At 46.5% G+C, this 15,366-nt stretch overlaps 1 protein-coding gene across 1 annotated transcript; it reads left to right on the top strand.

The window, feature by feature from the left end:
- Nucleotides 1-9,069: 9,069 nt before the first annotated feature.
- On the top strand, nt 9,070-10,982 carry LOC109772734 (subtilisin-like protease SBT3.5). Its single transcript, XM_020331435.2, has 4 exons — nt 9,070-9,155; nt 9,622-9,739; nt 9,838-10,009; nt 10,110-10,982. Exons 1-4 carry the CDS (start codon nt 9,070-9,072, stop codon nt 10,655-10,657), a joined length of 924 nt encoding a protein of 307 aa, XP_020187024.1. The 3' UTR covers nt 10,658-10,982.
- The last annotated feature ends 4,384 nt before the right edge of the window (nt 10,983-15,366 follow it).

Here is a 15,366-nt window from a genome sequence, read left to right as displayed (position 1 = left end):
GTTCACTTGCACTGCTCGCATGTTGTCCATTTTACTTTGCTGAATTTTGCCCCGACATTTTACTTCGCAAAAAGGAGTAGATCATTAACGCATGTTGATGGACAGGGGATATATCACTGACGAACTATTACTACTACCTCTGCAGCACAATAAAGCTTCCTAACTAGAACGTGAGATAAAACATTCATATTTTTTGATCCGACATAAATACTAAAAATAAGATTTTTTTTTAACAAAACAAATCTTAATTCGTATATTTATGTTGGATAAAAAAATCTGAAAGTTTTATCCTAGATTCTAGATAGAAAACCTTGCTGTGCTGCGGAAGTTTGAAGTTCAAAACATGTTCTATGTGAGAGAAATAAAAAAGAGAAATGTACTTGCACGAATCACGATGCGAAAAATGGATGGCCAGGATAGATGGGCCTGGGTGCAGGTGCTCTAAAACATATTTTCGACCTCTGTAGCCATGATACATCTGCCTCCAAGTTCCTCTGTGGGTGTTACTGTGCGTGGTTGGCTATAGCCGGCGGAGGCCCCGTCTGTTGGATGTAGTGCTGCTTGCAGTAGTGTGGCTCCCAGATCTAGCAAGTGGCTGGGTTCCTTTCATGGAAAAGGGATCTTCCATTGTGCTCCGGACAAGTGTCCAAGTATGTGTTGGTCGAGGAGAGATGCTGTCCGGCCTACTAATGCTGGTATTTCTCCATGTTAGTTGTGGAAGTGTGATTGCCCACGGTATACCAGGTGTGTTGTGGGCTATTTGGAAGTTTAGGAACAATTCATGCTCTAAGCATGTGACCAGCTCATACACGTACTAGACCGGTGGGTGTGTTAGGGGTGGTCCGACTTGTTCATGCGATCATCCTCAGAGCATTTCTAGCTGATCTCTAAAAATCTACGGAGGAGTAAAATTTCGGTTTTACTCCTCTAACCTGCACCTAGCCGAAGTGGATAGAGGAGTACATTTTTTGTTCCGCCTCCTAGTGAACTCCTATATTTAGTTGGCCGCCCACCGCACGAGCAAAAAATATGCTCCCTTCGTCGGCCGCACCTACCACACCTCGTGCTGTATCTAATCCGGCGCGACCTTTACCACCACCGCTGACCTCGCCCGCCACCGCCGACGCTCCGTAAGACCTGCCGTGTTCCTTGCACACTCGGATTTGGGCCTCTCTCACCGTTGCTGGCACAGAAATTGGTAGATCTACAACAGTCGCCGCGGAAGGATTTAACGCGTTTGACTGCCATCACTGTCGCCTTTGTCATGGATTAGCCGGGTACCGAACCGCACGGCCCACAACGACTCTGCACCGCATCTAGGTATGGCCTCCTCCCCTAGCCGCTCGGATCTCACTCATCGGTGGACTGCCGGCGAAGACACGCCCGGCCGTCGGTCGGGCTCGGCACTAGCCAGGGATATGGCCGGAGTCAAGAAGCTTCCACGACGAAGGCTACGACCAATACCATGGAGGTGGAAAGGAAAGTGCCAGGTTGGGCTTGATTACGGAATCGACAATTGCAGCCGAAATATAATCGGCGCACGGGGGATTTTCTATCAACTACCTCAAAATGGAGTCGCCCTTGCCTCATGGTCATGACGGCTACGGCATGCACGCGCGTCTACCGCAGCGGGCTCAGCTGTGTAGCTAGGCAAGACGCGCCACCTGTTCGCATTGCGGTGTACAAGTCCGTCTCGATACCAGGTATGTACATTAGACAATTTGTTGGTTTAATCTGCTCTCAAGCTGACTTGACATTGCCTTATGTATTTAGGTATACGTGTATACCACGGAAGTTCTTAACGGCTCGGACGTAAAAGGGGAAATCCTGTTCTGCTTTTAGGCAGGCGACACGGTACACTGGGTGGCGTGGGATCTGGCCTTATTTTCGCCAAACCACGGTTACGGCAATAGATGCTTGCCAATGTATGGCTTGCATTCTGGTGGACCATGACACTGGGAAAAGGATCTACAAATACATGGGCGATCCAAGGTGAACTGGAGTCGGTTTGAGAACATTCAGTTTCATTCCTTCGCGACTGAGTTCGATCAGGCATGCGCTGCTAACATTTTTTGTTTTGTGTTGTGTTGTTCTGTTTCTGTGAGCAGCAGCTCTCCGGTTTATAGTAGGTTCATATGCATGTATATTGATGTATTTCCCTTCTAACGATTTTTTAGTGATGCTTACTGCATTATTACATAGCTGAATGTCACTTTCTGACTTCATTTATTTAAGGTGGATGCTTCTTTTGTATTGTTATTATCATGATCTTTGTCTGAATAAATGAATGTGTTGTAACTGAATGTTCTTTTGCATTTATAAAACAATATGTTGTTCTAGTTTCCATTAGATGTTGTAGAATTGCCTGATTTGCTGCCACCATTGAAAGGACATTGTGACCTCTATCACAGGTGGCTTGATGATGCACATCTATGAATATTATGATGATAAAAAACAGTCGTCCATATGCTTATAAAACAATATGTTGTTCTTTTTTTATGGTGTTCCCTGTAAGTCTATGCTAATTAGAACATGTTTCTCTGTTGATTTTCATGCACCTCCAATAATATCCATATTATGGAAGGAGCAAGGATCATCACATTATGGTGCCATTGTTAAAGCCTGCTGCTTCCTTGGACCTGCATTGTTGCAGGTGATTCTCCTCTACCATTCTCTGTTGGCATTCATGTGGCTTCAGAATGAATTGTTTGTTGCCACAACTTGCCATATTTTTATCCCCTGGTTTAAGTGTAAAAGTTCAGGTTTAAGTGGTTTCTACCTCCTTGTAATCTGCTGCTTCGTTGACTCGGCTGTCCATGCCCAGTGTTTGTGACAATGATCATTAACGACTACTATCAATGTATGTATGCTTTGTAGGTGCTCCATTTTTAGAAGAACTACATCTCTACAGTCATTTTCGCTTTAAGACAATGGTCATTATCTACTGCTTTGTACGACGCATAGGTTATTGCACTATTAATTTATCTTTTAATAAAAGATGGTCTACTCTAATCTCTACCTCGATTATGTCATGTTGGGAGGCCATTCCAAAGGATTGTTGTAGCAGAATCGACTGGTCTCAAACAAATTTCATCATTGTATTTTCATGAGGTATGAGACATGAATCTCTTCTAATGATGGTTGTTGAGCTGTTGAGCTCTATGTTTGTTTTACCTGATATAATGTTCACGTTGCTTACTAGAACTATATAGGTTTCTTGCAACTCTACTTTTTGTAATGAACTTGATACGGACATGTTGTCTTGGGCAACCATTGTGCTTTGCTTTGGGAACAAATTAAAAATTTCTTCTTTGCCATGCACATGCAAATCAATTAGTTCACTGCCTATACCTCAACTGCTTTTGGTATCTTCGTGGTCTGTGATCGACACTAAACTTACTACACGTGATTTTATCCTAAATTAGCATGGCTTATCTTATGTTGAATAGTAACATACTGCATATAGAGCTTTGCTGCTCCCCCCCATATGTTTATTGATGGACAAAGCTAATCCCTTTGTTTTTCGAGAAAACGCAAAGGACCTTTGCGTTTCATTTCATTGAAAAGAAAGAGAGAACAAGCCTCCTAGGAGGTGAGTTTTACAATGCCATAGGCCGATCAGTGTACGTCCCAGGATGTGGGCAGAACAACCCAGGGGCTAATCCCTTTGTTTATCGTCAAATTTAGTGCGTTTATTGAATTGAAAAGAAATAGCTCAATTGGCTACCTATGCATGAATTACAGCTTTCAGGAAATTATTTTGCAGCACTGCATTTTACTGTATGCAGGACAGACATCCTTAACTAAATTCATTTTTGTTTAATGTAGTTCTTTGTGATTTGAAAGCAACTGACGACTCAATATCAATCAGTGCACGGAGGGAACCCATCTCCACCGCGCCGGTGACAGGAACAGGGAAAATCCTGTCCACGGTGCCACCAATGAACAAGGTACACACGAGCTGTCGGTCGCTTATCAATTCCGTACTTCTGTAGTATCAATCTAGGGTTTATCTTAGTGAATCTTACTGTTCTTCGGGCCGTGTGTAAAAATGCTGCTCGATTATCAGTAGCAGTTCTATTGTTGCGAGTCTCATGGTCCAGTAGAACACCCTTTTCGGAGAGAATACTCCAGATCTATTGACCATGATTTACTTGTGATATTAATTTTTATTTAGTATGAATATTCACCTAATGAATTTATTAAACGATCTAAATACCACCTATTCATAGATTAACTTGTGCCACCGTTGACTTTTTACTTATCGTGGCATTCTAATTTTTGAGGCTCGCCTGGCATATTCTGTTTCCAAATATATTCTACTAATTGTTTGGCGTCTCATTAACTGACGAGATGGTCATGCCAAAGGCTACGCTTAATTAGTGTCGTTATTGGTATCGTTGGTCTGCTTGATGCAAAATACAAGCACTACAGGAACTACAACAGTGCAATCGTCTTTTTCTGGCCGTTCCTGGCGCACTGTTTAATTAGTCACCTTGCCTCTCTTGCACTTAACATTGTTTAATTAGACTTCTCACTATGACTATCTAGGACTGCTTGGCCTCTTGTTCTGATTAGCCTGTCATTAAAGTTGGAGACACCAGAATTGACGCTTGCGCATGAGTGCGTACAGGCTGTCCTTGGGATTTTCTTTGTAGCAAACTCAATTGATTGTTGATACGGTTTCCTAGGCTATTGTTCTTTATACAATACATGAAGCGGTCTGCTCATGTGTGTGACTTTTCTGATTATTAGGCTTTAGATTTTCTGCTGGTTTATCTTATAATTCATGGTAGCATTTGATTTTTTTATTAATTGCTATGTCTCAGTTGTAGAACAGGACAATAAGAGTCTAATAAAACTCTTGCACAACAAAGATTGCCATCCTTTAGTTACCCAGACCTTTGTTTTTGTGGTATAAAACTAACTGCTGTCAACTTTGGTACTATGGAAAATCATATAACTATTTTGAAATTTCCTATGACACAGGCCGAGACAAGCATCGTAAGGATCCAGTTAGAATGATGATTGATATCCTATTAGAGCATCTTGGGCTTCACAAGGCCATCTGAGACTCGGGCTCAATGAGAACACGATGAGGTACATAGAAAACTCCAGAAACACTATAGTGAAGGATCTAAACTATGACAGGCTGAGCAGAATGCAGGAAGACTTCTGCTTATCTGAGACTCGGGATCGATGAGGCATTTGACATGATAAACAAGTGCCAAAGGTTACTTGTATGCTCTAAGATACATGAGCCCCTTCTCAGATCAGCTTCATAATGTGATAGCACATGGCTTTCCTCCTACCGGTGCAGTGGATACATTGACAAACATGACCCTTATGAATATTGAAGTGGTGGCACATAACCTTAAGGGCAGAAGCAATCTTCTGTAGAAGAGGCTGCATGCCATAAAAAAATAGTCTTTAGGCACAACAGCATGAGGTGTTTGCACCAATTGATTTCTTCACACCAAGTTCATGGCGTTGATCATCTATGGACGTCACAGATCACCTATTCTATCTCTGGCAACTACGCGATGATATATGATGCCACTAGCTCCTGTGATGTACTGTGTAAACTACTGTGTGATCTCCCACTCCTTTTGTGAACACGTCCCCTTCGGCACGTCTATTCATTCTTTTGTACTCAATATTTACGTGTATGAACATTGCATCCTTTAATTTATCATGTATATGAACATTACATCCTTCATATATGGTGTACTATATTTTGGTATTCATGGATGATGTCTTGCTTCGATTATGTATGAATATTTTTTGTTTTTCTATTTTGTTATCCTGATTGAATACGTACGCTAAGCCTGAGTTTTTACTAACTTCGCCATTACTTGCTTGGGCACATCGTTGGGACCGGCACCCTCGTGCCGTTGCCGATCTAGTTATTATTATTTTGCGTGTAACAAACGCTCGTCTACAAGCACAACCCCATCGATAGACCACCAAGCTAGCTGCTCCGCATTTACCACCGGCCGGCTTGCTAGTCAACGTGATGTAACAAGTCACCCTGTCCATGTGTCTACTGAGCGAGCACGCTGCAGAGGCTATCCATGTCTCTCTTTCTTTCGTCGATCGTGTTGCGCAAGCCAGCAGGCAGGAATCCTTGTTGACTGCAAGACCAAAATCCCTGCACACGCCTTCCTTGCTTCCATACTGCCATGGATGCTGCCCGGCCAGCCCATTGTGTGGCTTGTGCGGTCAAAGAACATGATCATGACGATGCTGTGAATATCCATCCCATCACCGATTCCCCAGGTCGCTGTAAATACGTGCCTCCCTGTGCCTACCGTGGACAAGCATCTGTGCTCCGCCGTGCCTTTGTCTCCTCCCCCTCTGGCAAGGCCTTTATGCCCCCTTTGTCCGAAAAAGTTTGTCCCTCAAATGTATGTATCTAGCACTATGGCACAGTTTGCTTGCACTATGGCACGGTTTGCTTGCGCTCCGGTACTGCCGTGCTGCCGTTGGGTCAATGCTCTGTTGTGCCGTGCTGCTGTCGATGCCTCCTCCATCTCGCTTCACATGCTTGGTGGTCTGAACGCTAGGCACTATCCAGTTGCTTCGCGACAAGGGTCTAGGGTTGTGTAGCTTGGCGACAAGGGTTTAAACTTGACATCAGTCAAAAAACACAAGGGTCGTACCAGCATCTACAACCACGGATACCTGATTTGGGTTGTCAAACGCTCACGGACAAAGGTGGGCGCGTCCATGAACCGACCCTAAATTGCACCTCCAACAACCATACTTGTCATTCCTCAAATTGCATTTTCATACAAAACTATGCAACGGTAACATCTATGTACCATCAAAGTCCGAACTACACTACTCGTCCTCCTCGTCGGATATGTTGTAAACATGCATACATTAAAAAAAACTGAGGGCCTCTTTGATTCATAGGATTGCAAAAACACAGGAATATTTCACGGGAAAAACAAAGGATTTCTTCCAAGAGGTTAGAGTGGATGTTAGAATACCTGTGAAATGTAGTACAAATGAATCCTTAGGAAAAATATCCTATAGAATTCAATCCTATGAATCAAACTACCAACGTAGGAAAAATTCCTAAGGATTCTAATCCATCAAAGATCCTATGAAAATCCTTTGAATCAAAGAGACCCTGATTTTTAAGCTATAAACTAGAGAAACCCTGATACGGCCGTCTAAAGGCTTCGGTGACTTGGGTTGCATCACTTGTAGAAACCTCGAGGCCTTGCCGCGGCTTCAGGCGTCGTACTTGAATGAAGTTGATCGGCGGATCACCTCGCAAACCTCCCTCTCCTTCCTTGCCGCGCGAGGTCCTTGTCAGGTCACACCTTGAATGCATACTAGTAAACGATCACTTGTCCCGTGCCATTAGGAAGACGACGAGGCACGCAACAGCACACCTATGGATCATCGGCAAGGGTGGCGACAATGATGCGCGACTGCCCGATCCACGGTTGGTAGCGGCGGCTGGATCGACGTAGGGTGACGCCGATACTGTGAGGATGCATAACTACGTTGGCAGTTGGATGCTTTGATGACAAAGGCCGATATGTCACAGGTAGGAGGTGCGTACGCCTCGAATTTCCCCGGCTAGCACACCCCAACACCACCCCACCCCCACCCCTTCTTGCGCCCCATTAGCAGCGGGTGGGGGCGACAGCGACATGAGGCTTTGGTGGGAGGTGGCAGCGGCGGTTGTAGGAACATGGGAGAATGGATGGAAGTAAGAGTGGTGGGCGGCAACAGTGGGGGCGTGCGTTTAGTTGGTGGGGAGCTTGATTGGGTTGATGCGGTAGACAGTCATGACACCCTCAAATGGATTGAGTTTGTGAAATTTTTGACTTTCCGGCAAATCGATTAGATTAGATTAGATTAGTCTTTCACCCTGCTTTATATATAAAACAACATACCGAACTACACGGTCAAACGATACAATGTGCTGAAGAGACCGTCTTACAAAGCAAATCAAAATATATAATAGGAATGCTAGAACTAGCCTAACACCTCGCCGAGACCTGACCTACAACGCCTGAGCTCCAGGACAATGCCCCCAGGAGGGTGACGACTCGCGGCTGCCGAGGCAGAGCAAGTAGACGTGCGTATTCATGAACGAAACCCACGAAGGCGTCTTCTAGAAGAAAATGACACCCACGACGATGCATTGAAGAAGAAAACGACACCCATGGGCATCGTCGTTGTCAGAGCGCAAAGCTTCCGCTCGGAAACTCGGTTGTAACACTAGGATGGGCACTGGTCACCACCGTACCAAGAGCCAATGCATCCACACTAGATCTGGTCACGTCACTACAACCTTGCCGCTCACACACGACCTTGATATGAAAGCCACCACCGCCGATACGAAGCATGTCGGAAAGTCAATCGTGTAGTCCGCCATCCAGGGCCGCGGCCCGGGCATCCTCAGACGAACTCTCACCGAAGCCATAACACGCGGCCGCCACCCCAACTAATCCAGAAGACACCTCCTTGACATGGGAAAAAATAGACTAGAGCAGGTGCAAGGATCCACCAACCCAATAGGAGGACGACCAAGTATAACCCTTGCCCCGGTGTCTAGCCCACGCAGCTGGTGCTACCGGGAGAGGTGGCATTCGCGCCATCAGATCTAGCCATTCCAGATACAGATGGGGGAACCCCCGCGACAGCCGGCACCTCTTTCCATCAAACACCTACCTCCGTCGATACCCTCCAACCCGCTCCATTGCCGGGGGCCGTCGTGCCAACCTGCAATGCCGCGCTGCCACTCGCTCCTGGGTGAAGACCGTCACTACAAACCAGCGAAGACTTGTGTCCTTCTATCGAGTCTATGAATATAAGGACACCAAAATGACAAGAAGCGAATAATAATTTGCAAATAAATTTGACAACATTATGAGAAAACCCACAAACAAATGAACATAATATAACCAAAAAAGTAATTCTTACAAAGAAAATGGTCCTATATATAACCCACGCTGCACGCGTACCCAGTACTCGTTGCTTCTCCCCGTCAGAATCAGAATAGAAAGAGGAGCGGGGAAAACCTAGCAGAGAGTTACTCTACAAATGGCGCCGCCGGCGGTAAACATGTCCACGCTCGTTGTAGACCTTGACACCGGGAAGAAGATTAGAAACTACGTCCTCGATGCAAGGTATGTTGGCACAACTAGTTTCATTTATAATTATACAAATTACATCCTCGACGCAAGGTATATTGGTGCAGCTAATTTCATTTAATTCATCTGCTGCAATAAGATCTCTCACGGTGGATAGTATCATATTGAGATTCTACTCCTATCATATACTAGTATCATAAGTTACATCTTTTATTTATAGAATCTCAAGACATACTTGCGGTTGGGGTCTATTACTTATTTACTTTTCTTTTTTCACGCTCTATGTTACTTCTTTTGTCTATAGAATCTCAATACAAACTTGCAGTTAGTGTATCATAATATTACACTAGAACTCTCTCTCACCCACCAAACACGTCTTCAATTGCAGTACCACATCATTTTTTTCCTTAGGTGTGAATGCACAATCTATAGTGATGTTCCCACTGTTTGAGGTCTAATTCCACGCCCTTCTAATCAATGGAATTTTACGTTGTTTAAAAAGCTCTCCCATGGCAAAGATTGAACCAGCGCACACCGTTATCGGGAAAGATATGCTGGCGCCAAAAGTGGCTTCCTTCTTGTCCAGAGGTCCTTCACCTGATTACCCTGAGATTATCAAGGTATACATACAATACAAACATGACGTGGAGTATTAAGACATGATCATCACGTCCTTGTATCATCTTATCTCACACTGGTGGTCTTGCTTCTTTGGCAGCCAGACATAGCTGCACCTGGAGCAAACATCTTGGCAGCTGTGAAAGATTCATACACAATTTACTCGGGGACGTCAATGGCAGCCCCACATGTAGCTGGCATCGTCGCGTTGCTGAAAGCTATGCACCCAGACTGGTCTCCTGCTGCTATAAAGTCAGCCATAATCACCTCAGGTATTAAGTAATGAGAAGCATATGAACTCTAGAGAACATCCAACACCTACCTAGCTAGTTGATGATTCTCACCTCGTTTTATTTTTCTGCCTTGTTAAAGCCCATATAACCGACGAGCGCGGCATGCCGATACTGGCAGAAGGGTTGACCCGGAAGATTGCCGATCCCTTCGGCTATGGTGGCGGGAATATCAACCCTCATGGTGCAGCCGACCCCGGCCTTGTTTATGACATCGATCCCCGTGATTACAGCAAATTCTTCGGATGCACAATCATCAGGAGGATGAACGTGACCTGCAATGCGACGGCACTGCCGGCTTACCACTTGAACCTGCCCTCCATTGCTGTCCCCGAGTTGAGGCGTTCGGTAACCGTGTCCAGGATAGTGACGAACGTTGGAAAGGTCGATTCTGTGTACCGCGTTGTTGTCCAGAGTCCAGCCGGTGTGAGGATGGAGGTTGAGCCTCCGGTGCTCGTGTTTGATGCGGCAAACAAAGTGCAGACATTTAAGGTGAAGTTGTCGCCGATGTGGAAGATGCAGGGGGACTACATGTTTGGCAGCATTATTTGGCGTAGTGGCCGGAAGGCCGTGAGAATCCCGGTTGCAGCTCGAATAACAGTTCAGGATTTCTATGCAGATGTTGCATAAGTTATTACTATAGGGTGGACCATATATTTGTATACAGAAGCTGGTGTTATTAATTAGTATGAATAAGAAGAACAAACGGGGAATCTTTCTCTTACATCTAAATAAATGTTCTAGTTTCAAATCCTTGGACATGAAGGGAAATAAAGGCCAGTTTGATATAAAAAAAGAGTTCAGTTTGAATCCTTTGCTGCCTGGGATGATCAGCTTTGTATCTTATTCTTAACTAGACACAAGGCGCCCAATACATAAAGAAAAGAAACTGATAAAACCAAACATATATAGTCTTATAGTGCCTGACCACCATAGGCAACTGAAACAAAAAAGGAGAAAGAAAAACAGAATGATAATATAACAACCTTTGCTAGAAGATGTGGAAACCGACCATGCTGATATGATCTGGTGGAGCCACACCCTGAATAGGTCAAAATATTCAGATGGTCTCTGTTCCTCGGCAGACTAAGTATGCTCCTAGAACGCCACCTGCCTGAGGCGCGACCAATGGTACCGAAGACAGATATAACTCACCTCTTCATCAAGTGTTTGAAAGCACTGTGGATTTAGCATCACAGGCCATCACGCCAACCTCCACCTTCCAAGATCTCTGACCGCCGCCTCACCTCCAAAGCTCGACGTCTCCATCTGGCTGGAGGTGCTCCTATCCATTCAGGCAATGCGGTGGTCTTCTGGAATTTATTAGATCACCCTTCTAATATGACTATTTTTCGTTAATAGAAACGTCCCAGACCACAAGGATGTATACCACCGATAAATTCCTGAATCTTTATCATAGTTTAGTGCTGAGAATAAAACACTCTTCCTTTCTTTTTTTGCGTAAAACAAACGCTCGTTTACTCCATGGACAGACCACCAAGTGATGGTTCCTTTTCAAAACAAAACCCTCCTCCACAAGTAGTATTCTTTCATTTGGATTTGGACGTTGTAGTAGAAGCTAGCTGCTCCACATTTACCACCGGCCGGGCTTGCTAGTCAAAGTGATGTAACAAGTCATCCTATCCATGTCTCTACTGAGCGAGCAGGCTGCAGAGGCTGTCTGTGTCTCTTTCTTTCTCTCGTCGATCGTGTTGCGCACGCCTTCCTTGCAGGTCCAAAATCCTGGAAGACCAAAATCCCTGCACACGCCTTCCTTGCTTCTACCACGTTGCACGGACTTTAAAACATCATTTTTACGTGGTTTTCATTGGTTTTACCGAATGTTGGTTTTCATGTGATATTTTCCCTGCTTATACTTGTGTGGCTTGTCCGGTCAAATAACATGGTCGTGACGATGCTGTGAATATCCATCCCATCATCGACCATCATGCCTCTACGCACTGCTCATGGTTCGATTTCCCAGGTGTGGATGTAAATACGAGCCTACCATGGACAAGCATGTCTGCTCCCCTCTCCTCCTCTCTGCCAAGGCCTTCGTGCTGAGTACGTACGTCGCGGTGACACGGTTTGCTTGCGCTCCGGTACTGATGTGCTGCCGTTGGATCAATGCTCTGTCGTGCCGTGCTGCTGTCGGTGCCTCCTCCGGCAAATTTTCATGTTTTGACCCTTTTCTGAAAGTTATTCGAGATCTGACCCCGGTTTGTAAAAATTTTGAGATCTGACCCTTTTGCTACCACTAGAGTCAATAACGGTAGGGTAACACAACCTACCGCCAGGGTCTCTGGCGGTAGGACTTACCGGCACCGTCACGTCCGTTTAATGTGAAAAAGATCCTACCGCCATGGCCCTTGGCGGTAGGCAGTTATAGCCTACCGCCAGAGTTTTTGGCGGTAGCCCTCCTGTGCCCCTGTTGGTATGTGCATGTACTGCATGCAGCAGTAATAGCAGGCGCTAGGCAAGCCGATGGTTTGATAAATTAATAGATGCATGCATGCATGTTGCGGGCTATCAGCAGTAGTAGGTGCTAGACCACATACTTTCTGCTCTCTCACTCCACACGTGATGTGATTTCTCATGGATATGCATGCACACTGAGAGAGCACCGCATGGGATACTACCACTGACCATCAGTTAAAAATCAAATGGCCCAGAGTCCATGCATCATGTTGCGCTGCCTACCGCCATGGTCTTTGGCGGTAGGGTTGCATAGCCTACCGTCAAAGACCCTGGCGGTAGGGTTTTCACGTTAAGTAAGCGTGACGGCACAGTTAAGTCCTACCGCCATGGTCCTTGACGGTAGGCAGTTATAACCTAACGCCAAGGCCGATGGCGGTAGGAAAAAGGGTCAGATCCCAATTTTTTACGAAGTGGGGTCAGATCTCGAATAACTTTCAGAAAAGGGTCAAAACACGAAAATTTGCCGCCTCCTCCATCTCGCTTCACATGCTTGCTGGTCTGAACGCTAGGCACTACTATCCAGTTGCTTCGCGACAAGGGTCTGAGGTTGTGTAACAATGAAATTTCCAATTAATGTGGACGTATAATTCTTATACTAAGTATGGATGCTGTTTGGTTTGTGACTAACTTTGCCAAAGGTTGCCACACCTAAGTGTAAACTGATTGAGTACTTTCCTTGATTGCATACAGAGTACAGGTGGGATTACATATAGGAGGGCAGTGCCCAACTGAAAGCAGTACGTGCACAGGGATCGTGCGTAGATCGTGGGCTGAGCACAGTCAGCGGTTTAACACCCCCCGCAGTGTCAGCGGCGGGCTCGACGACGTTGAGACTGGCTCGAATGTCGAGGAAGGAAGCAGTTGGCAGTCCCTTGGTGAAGATGTCGGCAAATTGCACGCTGGTGGGGACATGCAGAACACGTACATCCCCTAGAGCGACCTTCTTCCTAATAAAGTGTATGTCTATCTCTGTGTGTTTAGTACGACGATGCTGTACAAGATTACATGACATGTACACAGCGGAGATATTATCACAATAAATGACGGTAGCTTGATGGAGATGCCGGTGGAGCTCGCTGAGAAGTTAACGAAGCCAGCAGTCTAACACTAAGGTTACACAAGTTTGACTAACTTAGGTGAATGTTTAGTTTAAACCATACCTTAGGCAAGCCACACTTAAGCCCCACATGTCATACACACAAAAAATGGCAAGATTTCGTTAGGCTTGCCAACTTGCCTCTCATTTTAATGAACTAAGCTTAGACAAGATTGAAAAAAACATGTGGCAAAGTGTTACAATGCTAGGCCTAGGACCAAACAACCTCGAAGTATTGTACAAAGGAGTGCCAAAGAAAAGCATTAGAATACTTGGTTTGACAACCACAGGAGCAGGACCATGCACGGCATGGTAGAACATCATGTCTCCCTAAATATAGCCCACACTGGATGGGTATGAGTATGCATCTTCCTATACTCATTGCTTCTCCCCGTCAAAAGGAAAAAAACAACATGTTCACGCTCGTGGCCAGGCTCGGCTCGGCGAGGAGCGCGGCCAACGCCATCTGCGACGTTCGCGACCGCCTGCTGGACCTCCAAACGCGGCTCCAGGCGACGGCGCCGGAGCAGCTGCGGGCCATTGCCGGCCAGGCCCTCCACACACACCCCCCCCCCCCCCCGACGCGGCCGTCACGTACCCCTCGTCTTCGTCCTCCTCGGCGATCTCGTGGCCGGCGGCGGCGAAGTCTGCGGGCAGGTCAGCGGCACGGAGGGAGAGCGCGGCCAGGGCCGGATCAGCGGTCAGGGCCTCGCTGGCGGGGGCCGGATCGGGGGCCAGGGCCTCGCTCCAGTTCTTCCCAATGAACACGGAGCAGCATGAGCTTGAGCAGCCTCCATGAGGCCGGCGCAGGTTGGCCGTCGTCGAGCTCTAGGCCCGATGGCTGGTGCCGGCGGTGGCTGGGGCGACCACGGTGCGGGCGGGCGACGGAGGAAGGAGGAAGAAGTAGTGAGAGGCTGATTAGCAACAGTTTAAAAGGTGGAAGGGTTTTTTCACAAAATTACAAATGAACTAATGTGCGGACAACTTTTTTCAGACGGAGGGAGTAGTAAGTAGTCAAAGTTTACACTGTAAAGCTAGCTGGCAGAAAATAAAAAATGTCAGGGTAGACTGAGTGGACCTCTAGGCTGCAGCACAACTGCCAGACGCTACCTCATCCAAGTTTCTGGTTTTGATCAAGAAAGTGGCCCACGGACGAATGCAGATGGGATCAATATGGCATTCGCTGATTATGTTAAGATTAATGTGGATGCGCGTTTTTCTGCTGATCAAGGCTGAGCAAGTGTCCTTTATACGCGAATACCTAAAGCTTGCGTATCATTTCATTGGTAAAAATAAAATAAATTTTAGTAGAATACGGTACAACACATAACACAAATGTAGGAATGCGTGAACATGGCACCCGCAGTAGAAAGACAAGGGATCCCGCCAGGGGCGGTGGAGGATGTCCCCTCCCGCGAGGCTGCTGATGTTGCCGCTCCTGGTTCCTGGTTGCGTCGTCTTGTTTCCGTCGGTCCCGTTTCGTTTGCCATGGTGAGACAGCGATGGAGACTGCTCGACCGTGGTGGCGCAAGTTGGTGGGCGGTGTGTTTGGTGGCGCGGGATGGATCGTCTGGGGTCGTGGTTGGTGGGTGGTCGGGAGAAATCCTTGTCGGCAGGGCCGGCACCGACGCGGTGACGCCCGTGGGCGCCGCCGTGCCTTCCTGAAGGGCGTCGGGCATATCCCTTCCACCTCACCCCTCGCGTACCGGGGGAAACCCTAGGACATGTCCGGGCAACAGCGTCGTCATCGTCGCGATCCTTCTTG

Source organism: Aegilops tauschii, chromosome 3, assembly GCF_002575655.3.
Source record: "Aegilops tauschii subsp. strangulata cultivar AL8/78 chromosome 3, Aet v6.0, whole genome shotgun sequence".
Classification (NCBI taxonomy): domain Eukaryota; kingdom Viridiplantae; phylum Streptophyta; class Magnoliopsida; order Poales; family Poaceae; genus Aegilops; species Aegilops tauschii.
The sequence above is the reverse complement of the archived record's forward strand: the minus strand, read 5'-3'. Positions and strand labels throughout refer to the sequence as shown.

Excerpts from the sequence above, each read along its gene's own strand:
- LOC109772734 (XM_020331435.2), top strand. The coding sequence starts at position 9,070 with ATGGCGCCGCCGGCGGTAAACATGTCCACGCTCGTTGTAGACCTTGAC. Across the intron at positions 9,156-9,621 it reads AACTACGTCCTCGATGCAAG|CTCTCCCATGGCAAAGATTG; the intron begins GTATGTTGGCAC and ends TTGTTTAAAAAG. Across the intron at positions 9,740-9,837 it reads ATTACCCTGAGATTATCAAG|CCAGACATAGCTGCACCTGG; the intron begins GTATACATACAA and ends CTTCTTTGGCAG.